The sequence below is a fragment of the Austrofundulus limnaeus genome, unplaced genomic scaffold (assembly GCF_001266775.1).
Source record: "Austrofundulus limnaeus strain Quisiro unplaced genomic scaffold, Austrofundulus_limnaeus-1.0 Scaffold523, whole genome shotgun sequence".
Taxonomy (NCBI): Eukaryota; Metazoa; Chordata; class Actinopteri; order Cyprinodontiformes; family Rivulidae; genus Austrofundulus; species Austrofundulus limnaeus.
The window spans coordinates 104,305-122,451 of NW_013952925.1; the positions used below are offsets into that span (position 1 = coordinate 104,305).

The window sequence follows — 18,147 nt, forward strand, 5'->3', positions numbered from 1 at the left end:
AGTACTGAGTCACGATGTGGACCAGTACTGAGTCACGATGTGGACCAGTACTGAGTCACGATGTGGACCAGTATCGGCTCACGATGTGGACCAGTACTGAGGTCACGATGTGGACCAGTACTGAGTCATGATGTGGACCAGTACTGAGTCACGATGTGGACCAGTACCGGCTCACGATGTGGACGTGGACCAGTCACGATGTGGACCAGTACTGAGTCACGATGTGGACCAGTACTGGCTCAGTTTCTGGTCCACAAACAGATTGACTCACCTGCATGGAGTAATTGGCTCCAACCTTCACCAGGTTCTTGACGAGCTCAGCAGTGTGCTGGAAGTGAACGTTGGCTGGAAGAGAAGATAAAAAGGTGAGTCAGCAGAATCCTGAGGACATCAGAACCTGCACTGATCCACATGAATGACTCATCAGGTTGTTTTCCTCCAGACGTCCCAGGATCACTTTAGATTAACGACTTTTCTTTAGTCTGATTACAAACTGTTGGCCTGGTTACCCCCGACATCCTCGCCGTGCCGTTATTTTATTTATTGTTTTATTTAATTTATTTATTTGCTCTTACCGTCGGCCGTGCCGTGGACCAGCATCAGGGTCTGCTCCCTCAGAGCCTGGACGTTCTGCAGCAGACTGGAGAACTGAGAGGAGAACACAAACATCAGATAAAGAGACGTGGATCTACAGACCAGGTCCAGGGTTCTGGAACAAAACCAGGTTCTAAAAGGATTATAGTCGGACCTGATCCAGGATCTTGTAGGACCTCCTTTAGCTGCACCGTCTCTTTCTAATCTCTGAAGGTCCCACCACACGGTTTGAGTCTGGACTCTGACTGGACCTTGGTTCTGTTCTTTTTGACCCGTTCTGTTGGACCCAGTTTGACTCTAGAACCCGTTGGTCTCCAGAGGAGTTCACCTGATCATCAGCCCTCCTCTGTGCTGACAGCTGCAGTGCATTCTGGGTAAAGGTTCTGGTCCAGAAGTCTTGTGGTTCTAAACAAGCCATGATGACCTTCGGGGTGAATGGTAGACTCTAAATGACCTTTGACCTTAGAATGATGGGCAGCAGGTGCTGATCCTGTGGGAGGATCTAGAACCAGTTTTTGTTCACCTGAGGTCCGATWTAAATCCTTTTAGAACCCGGTAAACCCCGGAGCTGAAGGAGAACAAAGAACGACAAACGATCTCGATWCATTAGGCGCCTCCTGAATGTGAAGATGAGGTCTGAGGCAGCAGAGAGGAACACAACAAACCAAACAAAGGCTGCAGCCATGATGAGCTCCAAACATCAGGCAGGAGGAGGAGGAGGAGGAGGAGGAGGAGGAGGAGCACACTCACCTGGTACCTGCTGTCGTCTCGTGACGGCATGCCCAGGTATCTCTCTGAGAAGGCCGAGGCTGCGTGAAGAAGTGAAGGATGTTAACAGCTGCTGCTGAACAGATAATAAATCTTTGTTCCATCAGACGTCTTCCTCACCGTACAGCTTCCAGTCAGTCACTGGAGACGTGGCACACGCACACTTCACCAGGTTGTCTGTAGACTTCAGCATCATTAAGGTCAGGTACGCTCCGTAGCCCTGCAAACCACACTTACTATTATTACTACTGTTATTATTATTATTATTATTATTACTGTCAGCACACAACACAAACCTGCTTTAAAACAACTCCTCACCTTTCCAAACACAGCTATCCGTGTCCGATCGATGTACGGAAACTTGATCATGTATCTGAAACACACAAAAAACAACAAACATGGTTTAAATAAACACACRCGACAACATACATGTAACATTTAAAGTTTAACAGCTTAGATTTGTGTATTTTTATAAGTTGTGTTATTTGTTTACATCTTGTATTTGTATCATCTTGTATCATTTTTATTATAAAACACAGATGTTTGTCGTTTTAAGGTAAGATAAAAAGCCGTACTCGACTGCAGCGATCTGGTCCTGAACGTCCACCGTCCCCAGTCTCTGGTGGACTTCATGCAGGATCCTCTGGCCCTGGAACCCGCTGCCCCGCCCRTCCAGGCGGACCACAACCACGTTATCGGAGCTGACCAGGACCGAGTCCCAGCTCAGGGAGAACCGGTCGTTCACAGCCTGACCACCGGGGGCGCTGTCACTGAACACAGAACAAAAAACACATCAGAGTTCTGTCTCTGGAGTCAACGAGGAAAACTCCGAACAGCCTTTAAAGTCAACTTACAGTTTCTCTAAACTCTGTAAGGGCCGCCATTTTGTTTTAAAATAACAGGACTAAAGCAAGAGTCAACCATGGGCCCAGTTAGCCATGCTAACAAACRTTTAGCTAAAGAATCAGCTGTCAGAGTTGTATGAAGCTGAACYGAGGACAAAGTTTGCTCTAAATTATTTTTAAAACTGAGATTTAAAAATGGATTTGAAACTGAAGAAAATATATACTGCCATTTATTAATTATATGATACAATGGCTTGCCATACTTCCTCTATTTTATGATACAACAGTCTGCTTTGCATCAATAATTATACAGTACTATGGCTTGTCGTACATATGTAAATATACAATTGCCTGCCATACTTATTTAAATATATGGCATGCCATACCTCTTAAATTATTCAATGGCCTGCCCTACTTACCTAATTATGCGATACAACGGCATTCCATACCTTATTAATTATAGAATACAACAGACTGCCATACTTATTTAAATATACAATTGCCTGCCATACTTAAATATGCAATGCAACAACCTGCCTTACCTTTTTAATTATATAATTCAGCATTCCATATATATTTAAACATATATAACAATGTCCTGCTATATATGATTTATATATATATTGGCGTGTCGTACCTCCCTAATTATGGTACCTTGGCATGCCATACATATTTGCATACTGTATATGATACAACAGAGAGAAACCTGGTCCCATCAGGAGGTCCAGGTTCTGTACGTACACCACCAGCAGGAGTCCATAATGACGAGACTCTGAGAAGTCCAGAGGGTAGGAGATCTTCAGGGGTAAATCTGTGGACACGTTACAGATGAGTAAAACCACCGACGTTCCTCTGATCCACTGTACAGACCTGATCTCTCACCAAAGTGTTCGATAGGGACGGTCCTGAACTCCGTCTTCTGGATCCTCTTGTACTTGAGAGCCGCCTTCAGCACAGAGTTATTCTCCAGGATGTAATAATCTGGAGATTACAGAGGTGGATTAAAACGACACAACGATGGATTCTTTTTTGAAGAAAATGTGCAGGAAGTGAGAGCTGAACCTGTCGCTGGAGTAAAACTGAGTCCTGGATGTGTTTAATAAAAAYCTGTTTTTACGATGGAAACAAGGTGAAGGTCAGGATTTAACCCTGTTTGACCTTTGACCTCACTTTGAGACACTTAATAAACTGATTTAAATAAGTTTTAAATGGATTTATTCTTGTTCAGCTGATAAAATAAAACTGTTTCTGCATTTTGTGATCAGTTAAATAAAAAACAAAGTTAGTCTGAATTCAGTCATCTTAACTAAACAATTTAAATTCTGAGTTTCAGCTAATTAATTTAAAAACAATTAGTTTTGTGTTTCGATAATTAAACTCAAAATCACTTCAGCTGCTAATGTTTAGAGTAACGAAGGTGCAGACTGGTCAGAGTGAAAATAATGTTATTTAATGACAACAAATTATTTCCTTTTTCTGGTTTTGTTTTTACCACAATAAATGTTTTTAGTTTGTTTTTAAGCTGCAGTCCCATAAAACAACTAAAGTATTAAAAGACAAATGATATTTTGATGTTTAATTTAATAAAAGATTAATAAAGTTTATAAGTTAAAGGCTTAAAAACAAAAACAAAAAACKATTTACATGTTTCAGTTAGAACTGGTTTGAATTAAAACGTTTCTTCTGGACTTACTGGAGTTACTCAGGTTGTGTAAAATCACAGTCGGAGCTCCTGGACCTGAAACACAAACAATTATTTTACATCTGATTTTTACAACGTTATAAAAGCTACAGCCRAAACTCCTTATAAACACTGCTTAGTCGAATTTGAGTCTACCAAGTCAGGTTTGAGTCCACTAAGTCAGGTTTAGTAAAGCTGTATGTTTAGGCTGCCTATGACGTTGTCGTCGCAAAAAGCAGAAACACGTTGGAATAATGCCAGAAAAGTCTGCGTGTATGATAATCAAATATGRTTTAATTATGAGCGACAAACAAACAGAACTGAATCAGGAAATTCTGCATGWTTGTGACTGACTGTCAGCAGAAAACAGCCAGTAATATAACATTATGTTAACACCATGTGACAGTTTACAACCAATCACAGATTGCCAAATATGCTGTCCAGCCAATGACTGGGCTCCCAGCCCAAAGAGTCCGTTATCAAACAAGAGAGTTCAGTCCGTTATGGAGTCCTGACGTCCGGAAACAAACAGACTACGAGAGCGAAATGAGCTATCAGAAAGATACGAGTGGTGGACAGTGTCAAGGTGAAACAGATATAAATAATTAGTCCATGACAACAGTAAAAACAACAGGATTCAGGCTCAGAAGCTTTAAATCACAGATCATGGAGCTGTCTGTCAGAACAAACCTTTACACTTCAGGATGACGTGCTGGTTCGTGGCGCTGATGTCGGCGTCGAAGTACAAACAGTGAGCTTTGTTCAGCTCACAGGTCAAACACCTTCGAGGGAACAGACCCACCGTTTTAACACTGAGGAGACAAAATTTACATTTAAATAAGAGCAAATATTCCTCTTAAAACAGCAGGTGATACAGTTGACCTTGTTTACCACACTAACAGGTAAACAAGAACTACTGTCAAACTGGAACAACAAACTACTAAATGAGATTTAAGAAATGATAATGTTGGGTTTAACTTGAGTCGATTCTTGGTTTTAAAACCAGTTTAAACAAAGATTTGAAGCTTTTCATTGATGATAAATAAAGTTTTAAAGACAAACCTGTAAAGTTGTCGTCTTCGTGATGATCCCTCTGTGCTGAGGAAATACCTGAAGACAATAACAGACATGATGTACACCTCTGCAGCCTTTCATGATTCAAACAGTATGATTAAAATAAATTAGTTGAATTTGTTTTTAAATACTTGAGTTTGAACTCACAGGTTATCTGTGTTCTCGTCGTAGGAGATGATCTTGGTCACCTCCCAGTTTCCTGACGTTAGATGTCGGACTTCGTTTTGATCCGCTCTGAACTGTAAAACATTAAAAATATGTTTTATCTGAAGTCCGAACATGTAAAAATAATGTTTAATAATGAAAACGTTAAAACACTACCTGTGTGGTGAACATGGCGATGTGGTGGAACTCTCCTCGTCCTCCTTGTTTCACAGGAACAGTCAGAAAAAAACGGTTCCCGTCTTTGGAGAACACGGGTTCCTGGTTCTGTAGAGGACAGCTTCAGTCACTCATATTTAGTTATTAATTTTTATTAGTGTTGTACAAAACTCTGCCACCATTATTCAAAACACCCCTTTCCTGATCGAGCTGCACTTTTTTCTTTTAATTTTTTACTTAAATCTAGTTTTGGTTTTTAAAGATTCATCAARACAAAAACTGATGAAACAGAAGAACTCAGATTTCAGGTACAGCTAACAAAACAATTACCTTCGCTAACTCAAGCCACCAAAAATGTAGCRAAAGCTAATGCTAAACTGCTAAAAATGTACAAATTAGCAGAAGCTAACACTAACAGCTAACCGYTAAGAYGACCATCCCTCAGTCTGCGTCAGGTGGGATGGACACAACCCTGTTAACTTGTTAGCTGTTAGCACACTTAAAAATGTAATTTAGTGGAAGCTCATTGGTCTGCTAGCATTTTTTAAAAGTAGCGACAAAGCTAATCTGCTAAATAACTCATTAGTGTTGTTAGCTGTTAGCATACCTATAGTTGCCTAAATGTAATTTAGTGGAAGCTAATTGGTCTGCTAGTGGTTGTAAAAAGTAGCGACAAAGCTAATCTGCTAAATAACTCATTAGTGTTGTTTGCTGTTAGCTGTTAGCTTACTTAAAGTTGGATAAATATTATTTAGTGGAAGCTAATTGGTCTGCTAGTGGTTGTAAAAAGTAGCAACAAAGCTAATCCACTAAATGACACATTAGTATTGTTAGCTTGTTAGCTCTTAGCATACCTAAAGTTGGCTAAATATAATTTAGTGGAAGCTAATTGGTCTTCTAGCAGTTTTAAAAAATAGCAACAAAGCTAATTCGCTAAACGACACATTAGTACTGTTAGCTTGTTAGCATACTTAAAGTTGGCTAAATGTAATTTAGTTGAAGATAATTGGTCGTGTGGTTGTAAAAAGTATTAAAACTATTTTGTTAAACTACACAGTAGAATTGTTAGCAGTTAGCATACTTAAAATTGGCAAAATGTAATTTAGTGGAAGCTAATTGGTCTGCTAGTGGTTTTAAAAAGTATTGACAAAGCTAATCAGCTAAACGACACATTAGTACTGTTAGCTGTTAGCAGACCCATGCCCACCACCTGAAATAAATGTAAACAGTAAAACTAACACTTCCTTAGAAACAGTGAAATAAATCCTTTATGTCGTCTGTGAAAAATGAAACAAATAAAGATCCAGGAGCAAAGGTTTTATAAATAAATCTAAAAGTTTACCTGCTTTGAAAGCCAGAGCTCAGAGCTTTCTTCATGTCTCTGAAAAACAAATAAAATATAAATAATTCACTCTGATTAAAACCCTGCTGCTGCTGCAGGCAAAGTCAGGTTTTAAATGACAAAACTTTACATTAATATTTCAGAACTGTTTATTCAAATGATGTCCGAACAAAACCGTTTGTTTTCACTTTCCTCTGGCTTCAGAATAAACGCAGTTTGTTCCAACGAGCCGCCGGGAACAGCGTTTTCAGCCTGTTTCCTCCGGTTGGCACCAGGATCCTGAGCGCCGCCGCCAAACTCTGAGCTGAGCCCGTTCTTGGCCGGATGACAAGTTTTTATTTTTTTGTGCAAATCAGAGAAAATCAGAAGCTGCAGCAGCTGGAGACGATCCAACGGTTCAACTGCAGGGTTAATGATGAGGCACTCAGTCCAACATGGAGGATTTTATTTCAGCACAAACGTTCAGGAGTTCCTGTTGTCCTGCAGAACATCCTCCTCTCCTGTGTGAAACCATTGACTCAGAACCAGACCAACAGCTGCTCAGCTTCGTTAGGAGGAGAGCTGCTCTGAAACGGTTTCACTGGACGTGAAGCGAGGACTGAATTCATTAATTAGAGCTGTTAACGAGACGATCGATGATGTGTGACCGGACTGACTGATTTACTTTTAATGAACTTATGTCCAATAATTCATCTGATTTGTGAGGCAGCTGTCAAACTCTATGAGATTAAAACTTATCTCAGTTTCAAACTTGAGCGGCTTTATCAAACCTGAGCTTAAAATAAGTCTGATTGGAGCAGAAAACAYTAGATTTAATCATTAAGACTCGTTCTAAAGCAGGAGCTTAACGAGCTGCTTGTTTGTTTCAAATCATCTCGTACGGCAAGCCAACAGGTCATAAATCAGATAAAAACAGCTTCTGTGTTGATGGCTCGTTAGTCGAGGAAAACTGCAGTGTTTGGTAAAAACGGACCGTGACGCAGGCTCCGGTGGTGGTGTCGCACACGGTCAGGATGGAGATGTTCTGGGCCCGGTTCAGCCACCTGACTGCGGTCCTGGTCTTACTGATCCACTTCACCATGGTCACATAATGTTCCCTGTGAAAACAAAAACAGATCAGTTATAAACTCATCTCAGCAGAGACGTTAGAGTTAAAAAATGTTCTCTTGTTTTCGTAGCTCCGCCCCCTGGGAGCTCCTAGGATGTTTATTGTTTCTGTAAACAATCAGGGATAAAGTATTTTTGAATTTAATCTSTTAATCTGCTGCATCTTTACTTTAAAACCAATAAATCTTTATTTTTGTCCCACAGTGAGCGGCACCTGAACGTCTCACCTGTTCAGAGGAAATAAACAGCTTTTACTGTCGATAATAAATGTTTTACTTCCTGCCTGAGGTGAGAAAATGTCCTCATGATTTATTTGTATTCCTCTTCTCTTCCAGCAGAACCAGAACCAGAACCAGCCCGAGTGTGGAAGAGGCTTTAATTAAAGCCGCAGAGTGTCAGAAAATAAAAAGTTTCAAACGTCAGAGCGGTCCGTCAGCAGCTCCTCTCACCGCAGCTTCAGCGTCTCCGGAGGCATCAGCTCCAGCGTGTGCGTCGGCCCGTAAATATTGACGACGTAGAGCTTCACCGCMGGGTTGGGCTGACCCGCCTGCAGCAACAGAACAGGTGCAGAACTCACAGCTCCTCTTATATAAGAGCAGCACAGAAACACGCAGCTTCCAGTGGTTCAGACTGAATTATACATGAAGCTCAGAGCGTTTTAAATCTGCCTCCAGTGGAAAAAACTGAGAATAAAAATATAAACTGAACAGAAACATGAAAACATTCAAACTGTTCAACAAGATTCAGAAAATAAACCTTGTGACTTTATTTAAAAACTCTGAACATTAAACTGATTATTATTAATTATCATTTTATTATTATTATTATTATTATTATTATTACTATTATTATTGTTATTATTATCTAGAGGAGTCCTGGTACCAGAATCCATACTGGTATTAGTATCAGTTCAGAGTATTGAGTATTTTTTGTGAGTACTTGTGAAAATACAAGTATCAGGACATCATTAGGGGGTCCCAGTACCAGTTTCTCTTAAAGCAAGTACAAGTACTTCACTTTGGGTACTCCCCAGTACCAAGTATAAKTACTTCATTGGAGACGTATTAATATCAATATTTGTATCAAACACTACAATCAGAAATACAGAGAAGCCGTATTAATACTTGTACTCGGTATCGGGACACCATAATATTAGTATTGAGGCAGTTTGTATAAGTACTTGTGAAAATGCTAGTATCAAGTATTCACCATTAATCTTTTAAAGAGTTTTTCACAAACTGAWTATGAGTAAAAGTACTTGAGTTTGGGTACCTGCTGATACTGAGTACCGATACAAAGTACTCACTGAGTTAGTACTTCAACATTACGCAATAATTTTAAAAACACATTCCTTTGATACCAGTATCTGTACAGGTATTGGTATCGGGAAACCACTACCCCTAGTATTAGTACACAATACTAAGTACTAATACAGAGTACTTTGAGTTAAAACTTAAACATTACACAATGACTTTAAAACGCATACTGGTATCTGGGTATTTTGTATGAGTACTGGTAAAAATACTGGTATCAGTATCAACAGTAATATTTTATGATATGAAGAAATAATTAAAAACAAACAAAATGTTGACTTGAATCTATTTTTTTTTTCATCTTTTGTCTTTAAATAAATTAAAGTCTAAATCGGGGCTATCCAAGTGACGGCTCGGGGTCCACATGWGGCCCGTGTGTGAGCTCAGTCAGGCCCACTTATAAGTTTCATAAAAACAAACTAAATTAAAAAAATAATAATATTTGTATCTGATCCTGTTGTTTACATGGTTTATGACAGTGAGTTCATTTCAATTTAAACTAGATTTAATTTAATTTACTGTAGTARTAATAACTCACCTTAGGGTAGGGGTACTGTTTGCCCTTGGGGTACGTGGTTCCGGTGAACCGAGGCAGAGCCATGTTCGGGACCAGGGTGTCATTGAGGACCAGGAAGGCCAGCCTCTCCCCGTCAGGAGACCACCAGTGGGCCACGTGTGTCTGCAGGATCTCCTCTGTCCAAACAGAAAGAGAGTTTCTCTGAGATAAAAACCCTCAGAATCACCTTTAACACAAACAAAAAGCTTTGATTTACTTCATCAAATGTGTCTAATTACTGTTTTTCTACAGCCCTTAATTAATCCTCTGAAGCTGCTGAAAACAGCAAACATTTATTGTTCTTTAATTATACTTCATTAAGTAATAATTAGCAGCAGCAGGAATAAAAACTGACACTTTGTGTTTGGAGCAGAACAAACATGAATATTTGATAACTTTTATAAACTCGTGTCTTTAGCTCCTCGCCTCCTTTTGATCAGACAGGAAGTGTTTATAAAAGTTCGTTTCACCTTCGTAGAGCCAGTCTGCGATGCCGTTAAAGATGATCCCTTCTTTTCCTGAAGACGTCAGTCTGAGGGAGTTACTCTTCACCTGAGATCGATAATAAATGTTGTTTTCAAAGATGTAGATCTGTGGAAACAGAAAAYAGGACTTAAAGACAAACGTTTCATCCTGATAAATACTCTGAATATAAAGGTTTTTATTACAAAAACTCTTTGAAAATACAAGTTTCTACAGTTTTTATTTAAAAGACCTAAAATGATTTTAAAACCGTTATAAAGGAGGTTCTGTGGAGATGTTAGGAACAGTTAATATCTTACCTGTTGATGATAGCGCCATGACTTTAAACTGATGAGCTAATGGCTAGTCATTTCTCAAAACAAATCTCCGTTACAAAGCTCTCAGCCATAATTTTGTTTTTGTTTTGCTTGTTTCTGCTTTAGCTATTAGTTTGCTAACTTTAGCTTTTAGCTACTGTTCCAAAGGTCTTAGCTCTTCTTTAGTATTAGATTTTAGTTAATGTGTTGCTAATTTTGGCTTTTAATTATTGTTAGTTACTGTTTTGGCATTTAGCCGCTGCCTTACAGATCTTAAGTTTTAGCTACTGTTTAGCTTAGTTCTTGTTATAATAATTTTAGCTTTTTTTCCCTGATTGTTATTTCTTTAAACTAAGAGCTGAAATGTTTCAGATTTTCAGAAGGTCCAGACCAGCAGGTCTCCTTGATCCGGTCCAGTTAAAACCTGCTGCAGGTCCACCAGGTCCAGGTCTACGCAGGTCTCATTTGATCCAGCTTTTTATTTGAACTGAGTGGCTGAAGATAAATTTATCAGCTAAAATAAACCCTGAGAGAAGGACCAGCTGATTTTCATTCTTTAAATCTTTTCTAACTTCAGCTGCTGTGAGCCAGAAGCAGCTAAATGTTTACAGCTTTAAGTGAATTCAGCCTGAAGGTTTCAGTTCTCACCAGCTGTTGGCCCTGGACTCCCCAGGCTGCGTGCTGCAGGACCGAGTTCACCACCTCAGGGGGGTCCAGCTCCCAGACCTCCCTGGAACAGAAGGATCAGCAGACCTGATCAGACACCCAGCAGCTAAAGTGCTGAAACACTTCAGCACTTTCAGGACCTTGGACAGTTCTTTCAGTCCYCCAAACTAAAGTCCTCAAATATTTCAGCACTTTCAGGACCTTGGAGAGTTCATTTAGTCCTTCAAACTGTCTAAAGTCCTGAAACAATTCAGCACTTTCAGGACCTTGGACAGTTCCTTCAGCCCTTCAAACTGTCTAAAGTCCTGAAACATTTCAGCACTTTCAGGACCTTGAACAGTTCCATTAAACTGTCTAAAGTCCTGAAACATTTTAGCACTTTCAGGACCTTGGACAGTTCCTTCAGCCCTTCAAGCTGTCTAAAGTCCTGAAACATTTCAGCACTTTCAGGACCTTGGACAGTTCCTTCAAACTGTCTAAAGTCCTGAAACATTTCAGCACTTTCAAGACCTTGGACAGTTCCTTCAGCCCTTCACACTGGTCTAAGCAATGATTCCCAACCAGAGGTACACGAGCATTTTCCAGGGGGTACATCTAAACATGTCCCAGGGTTGTAAAAATAATGAATAAAAATAGGACTGGTATGTAGGGCCCTATGATTTCCACAATGTAGAAAACAGAAACACGGAATTACCACCAAATGAAATCTAGTATAAAACAGTGTAATCAGTTGTAGTACATTATATATATAGTTTTGGAGAATCATCATTACATTTGACTGAAGGGGTACAGGTGGGATGACTAAATGTCTCGGGGGAACACAAGTCTGAAAAGTTTAGGAAACACTTTACTAAAGCTTCAAAATCTGAATCAAACACCTGTAAATTATTTTTAATCTCGGTGTGACGACTGATCTTTAACAGAAACTCACCGTGTGTGGATGTTATAGATGCTGTAAGACGCCATGAAGGAGTGACGATAAACCTGTGAGAAGAACAGAAAACACTGAATCCATCAGAGGAACTGAGCGAAGCTTCCTGAAGGTCTGAGGTCAAACCTCCCATCAGGAGCAGGATTCATTCAGGCTGACTTCATTACTAAACACAGCTAATAAAGTTTATACACAGAATCAGCAGGTCCTCACCTTCTGTTGCTGTTTCTAAATACTTCAGCTGTTTTAGCTGTCAAAACCTTTGGCTCATTCAGAACATTACAGCTGTTGCTTTTAGGTTTTGAAATGTTTTTAATATTTTATTTTCTTCACAGACAAACAAAAGATCTCTTCAAATCCTTAAAAATGCTTTTCTATAAAATCTTCAGTTTAAATGTTTCTTTATTAGCTTTTAGCTACTGTCTTGGTGTTTAGCTACTGGCCTACAGGTCTCAACTTTTAGCTACTGTTTTGCTAACCTTAGCTCTTAGCTTTTGTTTTAAAATTTGCTTGATTTAACTTTAGCTTTTATTTTGCTAATATTAGCTTTTAGCTACTGTCTTGGTGTTTAGCTACTGGCCTACAGGTCTCAACTTTTAGCTACTGTTTTGCTAACCTTAGCTCTTAGCATTTGTTTTAAAATTTGCTTGATTTAACTTTAGCTTTTATTTTGTTAATGTTAGCTTTTAGCTACTGTCTTGGTGTTTTGCTACTGGCCTACAGGTCTCAACTTTTAGCTACTGTTTTGCTAAATTTGGCTCTTAGCTTTTGTTTTTAATAATTTAAGCTTTTTTCTTATTGTTTCTCTTTATTTTTAGCTGCTCTGCCAAACTTCGGCTGTTATTCATCTCAACATTTTAACAGAAAATACTTATTTTTCTGATTTCTCCCTGTTTTCCTAACAAACACGAGCTGAAGCTCAGCTGTTGTTTTCCTCTCCTGAAAGCAGCCGAATATATTTGTGTTTGTCGGTCTTTAGCTCATTATTGTTTTATCAGAAGCTGGTCCTGCAGGTGGGACTGGAATAAAAACTCATYTGTATGAAAATGAAAACCTGATGATTGTTTTTAAAACGATCCGGAGCCACGCAGCTGGAGGAGAAAAAAAAGAATCTCTGTTTTTTTTTTCCTCTGACAGCCTGAAACAAACAGAAGCTCTGAGGCAGGAAAAAGCCGAACAAATCGGAGCGACGGGTAAATCCAGGAGCTGTCAATCAAACAGAGTCATAATTATTTATATTTAAATTCTGTTTCTTTCATGTTAAACAAAGAAGCCATCAAAMACCCAGCAGGCCGTGGTGAAGAGACACCCCTTCTTAAGAGGTAGACTGATTAATATCCAGATGTACCATAAACAGAAGCACTGCACACTGCAAAACACTCTGAAGCCTCAAGAACAACAAGGCTAGACTGGACTTTGATGACAAACTGATTAGTCAGCGTTTTATATTCCAGATCCAGATGAGTCAAAACATAAAACCAAAGATACTCAGAGTTTATTAAAGCAAAGAAGTGGAATATTCTAGAATGACCAAGTCAGTCACCTGATCTCAGCTAAACCTGGGTGATACGGCCTAAAATCAACATTACATATATTCATCAGTTCACCTCGATAATGCACGATAACTCTTACCACCCCCCACCACACACAAGTACACAGTATAGTACAGTCACAACACTACACACTGTCCATGTTCTTAGTTAAAGTACACAGTTTAGATTTTAAACAACTTTTCCATATTTTATATTCGTCATTTTAGTGTTTTTAATATATTTAATAAAAAACATTTGAGTCAGATWTAGTCATACAAATATTTAACCATCTCCATAACTTTCAGTGCAAACAAACACATTATGYRCTATAATTTTATGTTTTAAAATATATACCAAATGTGTCTTTTGTACTGCACAAAATAACTTAAATATAATTTTTATTTGTTAAACATTGATTTCTCTATTAAAAGAACTATTGCTGTCATCGTCAAAGACTTTTCAACCAACTTGTCCAATTATATCTGAGCCCTGAAATGAAGGGATTGTGTTTAAAAGTGTTTTAGTTCCTCACATTTCTATGCAATCATTTTGTGAGTCTGAACTTTACCTGACCTGAATGGTTTTGTTCAAAACGTTGTGATAATGTGCAGAACCAGGACTAGAGACACGTTGTCTCTGTCCAAATAGCTCCAGACCTCAGCTGAAAGTTAGCGGAAGCTAAATTACACTAACTGTTTTCAAAGTTGGCAGAAATGCTAATCCACTAAATGAAAAATTAGTTCTGCTATTATCTGTTAGCTGATTAGCAGAACCACGCCTACAGCTAACCATTAGCAACACAACGTGTCAGGTTCAGTGATGAGGTGGTGAAACCTGGTGTTAAAGGTGATGAGCTTTGTTTCTATTTATTATCAGAACAAACAGACTTCAGCTTCTGCCTCCATCAGTTTAACCTTCAGCTAAAAATAAACGCAGCTTCCAGCTTTATTGGCTCCATTATTCTGAGTTTGTAACCTTTTATCCAAAATATGCAAATGAGCTGTGATTAATCTCTGTGTCACTAATCCTCACAGTTGATCCCCTCCAGAGTGGAGGGTCCAATTTACATATCTCATTTAGCATCTTTGTTTCTGGCTGCCGATGGAGCTTCTGCTGCCTCAAACCTGAACTCTGAAACTGTAAAAATACTTCTTTAATGAGACAAATATGAGCTTAAAGAGTGACGAAGACTCAAAATACAATATAAAAGAGCCAAAACACAAAAATCTTTACAAGTTAAATAAATAAGATCCATGTTTAGAATCTTACATTTGTTATATTTATCTATAGAACAGGAAACATGAACATGTAACCATCAGAACTGATCTCAGTTTACATTTCTCTTTTATTTAAAGTTGCTGTTTAACATGAAAACATTTAATGCAATGCATTCTGGGATGATGGTGATGATTATAGGTTACACTTCAGACTAAAACACAAGGAGTCAAGGCTAAAAAGCTTTAATGTGTGACAATTATTTGGTATTAATTTCTATGTTCTCCAGAATATATAAGTTGAAATGATAAAACAAATTTGAGTAAATTCGCTCAGAAGCTAACGTTAAATTTATTAGCTCAGGAGCTTTAGACATAAAATAGCTCGGGAGCTAATGCCAATTTATAAGCTATGAAGCTAACATTAACCATGTTTCCATCAAGGCTTTTTAATGCGCATTTAGAAATGTCGCATTAAAAATGCGAAAAAAAAAGTCAGATGGAAACAGCAAAATTCGAAAAAAAAAATCCTCAATTCGCTAAAAAGTTTTTACGCTCGCTTGAGGTGGTTTTTGGATGATTCACAAAGTAGTTAATGCGCAAAACGGAGATGGAATCACTTTTGCCGAATAAATTCTGACGTAGAGCATATTTACCTCACGTGACTTTCAGCTGTTTCCGCTTTCCTGCCTACGGTTAGGGTTAGGCTACGTCTCCTGGCAGCGTTAAACATAGCCTGTACTCGCTGAATAGATAGAATAATTACAACTTGCCCAATAGCAAGGCATTCACGAAAAAAATCGCTCCATTGTCCCGAGATGATTAGCCTCTGCTAGTTAGCAAGTTTCACTTCCTGTTTACTATCTCAAAGCTTGTCGCCGACGTCTGACGTAATCACGCATTGCATAGCCTCGTCTGACGTAATAACATTGTGTAGCCTCGTCTTACGTAATCACGCATTGCGTAGCCTTGTCTGACGTAATCACATTGCGTAGCCTCGTCTGACATAATCACGCATTGCGTAGCCTCGTCTGACATAATCACGTGTTGCGTAGCCTCGTCTGACATAATCACGCATTGCGTAGCCTCGTCTGACGTAATCACATTGCGTAGCCTCACCTGATATAATCACGCGTTGCGTAGCCTCGTCTGACGTAATTACATTACGTAGCCTCGTCTGACGTAATCACGCGTTGCGTAGCCTCGTCTAACGTAATCACATTGCGTAGCCTCACCTGATATAATCACGCGTTGCGTAGCCTCGTCTGACGTAATTACATTACGTAGCCTCGTCTGACGTAATCACGCGTTGCGTAGCCTCGTCTGACGTAATTACATTACGTAGCCTCGTCTGACGTAATCACGCGTTGCGTAGCCTCGTCTGACGTAATTACATTACGTAGCCTCGTCTGACGTAATCACGCGTTGCGTAGCCTCGTCTGACGTAATTACATTACGTAGCCTCGTCTGATGTCATCACGCGTTGCGTAGCCTCGTCTGACGTAATCACGTGTTGCGTAGCCTCGTCTGACGTAATCACATGTTGCGTAGCCTCGTCTGATGTAATTACATTACGTAGCCTCGTCTGACATAATCACGCGTTGCGTAGCCTCGTCTGACGTAATCACGCGTTGCGTAGCCTCATCTGATGTAATCACGCGTTGCGTAGCCTCATCTGATGTAATCACGTGTTGCGTAGCCTCTTCTGACGTAATCACGCGTTGCGTAGCCTCATCTGATGTAATCACGTGTTGCGTAGCCTCGTCTGACGTAATCACGTGTTGCGTAGCCTCGTTTATTCGCATCAAACAGTCGATAGGGAAACTAGATGGAAACAGTCTAGATTCAATTTTTTATTTATTAATTTTTTTTGCGAATTTTGAAAAGTTCGATAAAAATTCACTCTACAACTGGATGGAAACACAATTATTAAAATAATTATCTTTGGAGCTATAGACATACAAATCTTGCAAGCTAACACTTTATTATAAGCTTGGGAGCTAATGCTATAATTATTAGCTCTGGAGCTAACGACATATTTCATCATATATATACAGTATATTAGCTCTGAAGCTAAAACTTTATATATAAATATATATTTTAGCTCGAGAGCTAACAGAAAAGGTAAATGTCTAAAGCTTAGGTTAGCCTTTTATAAAGCAGCTCTGCACTGGTTGTTTACCTCTAATACTCTGTGTAAACAACGTCAACATCTGTGTGACAATAATTTGTTTAATTTAAAAAACTAAATGACTTCATGTCTTTTTACGTCTGGTTTTATAGTTGAAGTAAATGTTAAATAAAGTAATGTTGTTCATTTCCGTTAAAAACACATTTTATTTTTAACACAGTGATTTCTGCCCAACCTGCTGCACCRCTTAACTCTAACCAACATTTTCAAACGGTCAGTCCAGGTGTGAAACTCACCTGTTTGACGTCGTACGCAAACAGAACGTATTTTAGATCAGGAGACACAGAATATTTGGCCACGTTGAAATTCACCTGTTGGAAAAACAAAGTTATAAAACTAGTCATTAGTTCATGTAAACAGTTGATTTGATTTATATATGTGAATTTATTTGTCGTAAAATGATCATAAAGTATAAATCCGTTTAAATATAATTATAACAATGTATTTAAGGTGTTGTTTGAACGTACAAACGTGGTGTTCATCAGGATGATCTCCGTCTCGTTGGTCACCATGTTGAATTTGATGACGTGTCCGTCGCTGTTCTTATAGATCACCTCTGAGTCTGTAAACAAACAAAAACAAGCAAGCTGAGTGTAAACACACGGTGTAAATCAGAGGCGCTCAGCAGCAGCCGAAGCGCCTGAAACTAAAATAAATGAGACGTCTGATCGGCACACATCCAGCTGCCAGACAAACAGAGGGAGGCGTGCTTCCTGGCGGCGCAGGTGACGCCGCCGCCTGTTGACGGGGGACGAATCGTGTCTCTCAGGCAGGAAAACAGCTTTTTGTGCGGTGACGGCTTTTGTTCGGCTCATGTCGGAGCCGAGCTCTGATGAATGAACGTCAGCAGACAGAGACCGACAGAAACACGGAGAAATAAAACGATTTACGCCTCGAGTGGAGGAACAGAAACTCATTAAACATTTCAATCATGGCTGCCTGGAAGGAGCTGAATGTTTGACCCGGGCTGGTGGACACGCCTCTCTGTTGGTTTATCAGTGTTTCCAACAAACAACGATTTTATTAGCTGACATTAACATGATTTAAAAMCACATTTCTGTGTCACTCCGGTAAATAATCTCCTTAAATATGTAACAAAGAAATAAAGGYTTGGTGGCCTGACAGAGCCTCAAACCTGAAATAATTTTATTTTTAATTATTAAACATTTCTTTACACACTGTCTTCAGGACATTAAAGTTCCTGTGACATGTCTATCCTTCTAATACAAAAGG

At 39.1% G+C, this 18,147-nt stretch overlaps 1 protein-coding gene and 1 long non-coding RNA gene across 3 annotated transcripts in view; one reads left to right on the forward strand and one right to left on the reverse strand.

The window, feature by feature from the left end:
- dpp10 (dipeptidyl peptidase like 10) overlaps positions 1 to 18,147 on the reverse strand; it is a 151,007-nt gene that overhangs the window by 3,646 nt on the left and 129,214 nt on the right. For both annotated transcript variants that reach the window (XM_014026070.1, XM_014026071.1), the window contains 22 exons: positions 17,382 to 17,476; positions 17,151 to 17,225; positions 11,978 to 12,030; positions 11,029 to 11,110; positions 10,072 to 10,192; positions 9,584 to 9,738; positions 8,182 to 8,279; positions 7,599 to 7,722; positions 6,626 to 6,664; positions 5,284 to 5,391; positions 5,110 to 5,201; positions 4,951 to 4,998; positions 4,579 to 4,700; positions 3,901 to 3,945; positions 3,090 to 3,188; positions 2,949 to 3,018; positions 1,938 to 2,132; positions 1,681 to 1,735; positions 1,483 to 1,582; positions 1,345 to 1,403; positions 576 to 648; positions 272 to 345 (listed from right to left, as the gene is read on the reverse strand). In XM_014026070.1, the coding sequence (XP_013881524.1) occupies positions 272 to 345; positions 576 to 648; positions 1,345 to 1,403; positions 1,483 to 1,582; positions 1,681 to 1,735; positions 1,938 to 2,132; positions 2,949 to 3,018; positions 3,090 to 3,188; positions 3,901 to 3,945; positions 4,579 to 4,700; positions 4,951 to 4,998; positions 5,110 to 5,201; positions 5,284 to 5,391; positions 6,626 to 6,664; positions 7,599 to 7,722; positions 8,182 to 8,279; positions 9,584 to 9,738; positions 10,072 to 10,192; positions 11,029 to 11,110; positions 11,978 to 12,030; positions 17,151 to 17,225; positions 17,382 to 17,476 (1,982 nt within the window). The remainder of the gene's footprint in view (positions 1 to 271; positions 346 to 575; positions 649 to 1,344; positions 1,404 to 1,482; positions 1,583 to 1,680; positions 1,736 to 1,937; positions 2,133 to 2,948; positions 3,019 to 3,089; positions 3,189 to 3,900; positions 3,946 to 4,578; positions 4,701 to 4,950; positions 4,999 to 5,109; positions 5,202 to 5,283; positions 5,392 to 6,625; positions 6,665 to 7,598; positions 7,723 to 8,181; positions 8,280 to 9,583; positions 9,739 to 10,071; positions 10,193 to 11,028; positions 11,111 to 11,977; positions 12,031 to 17,150; positions 17,226 to 17,381; positions 17,477 to 18,147) is intronic.
- On the forward strand, positions 8,225 to 12,175 carry LOC106530450 (uncharacterized). Its single transcript, XR_001311788.1, has 2 exons — positions 8,225 to 8,296; positions 11,996 to 12,175. It is a non-coding gene; the product is annotated as an uncharacterized LOC106530450 (long non-coding RNA).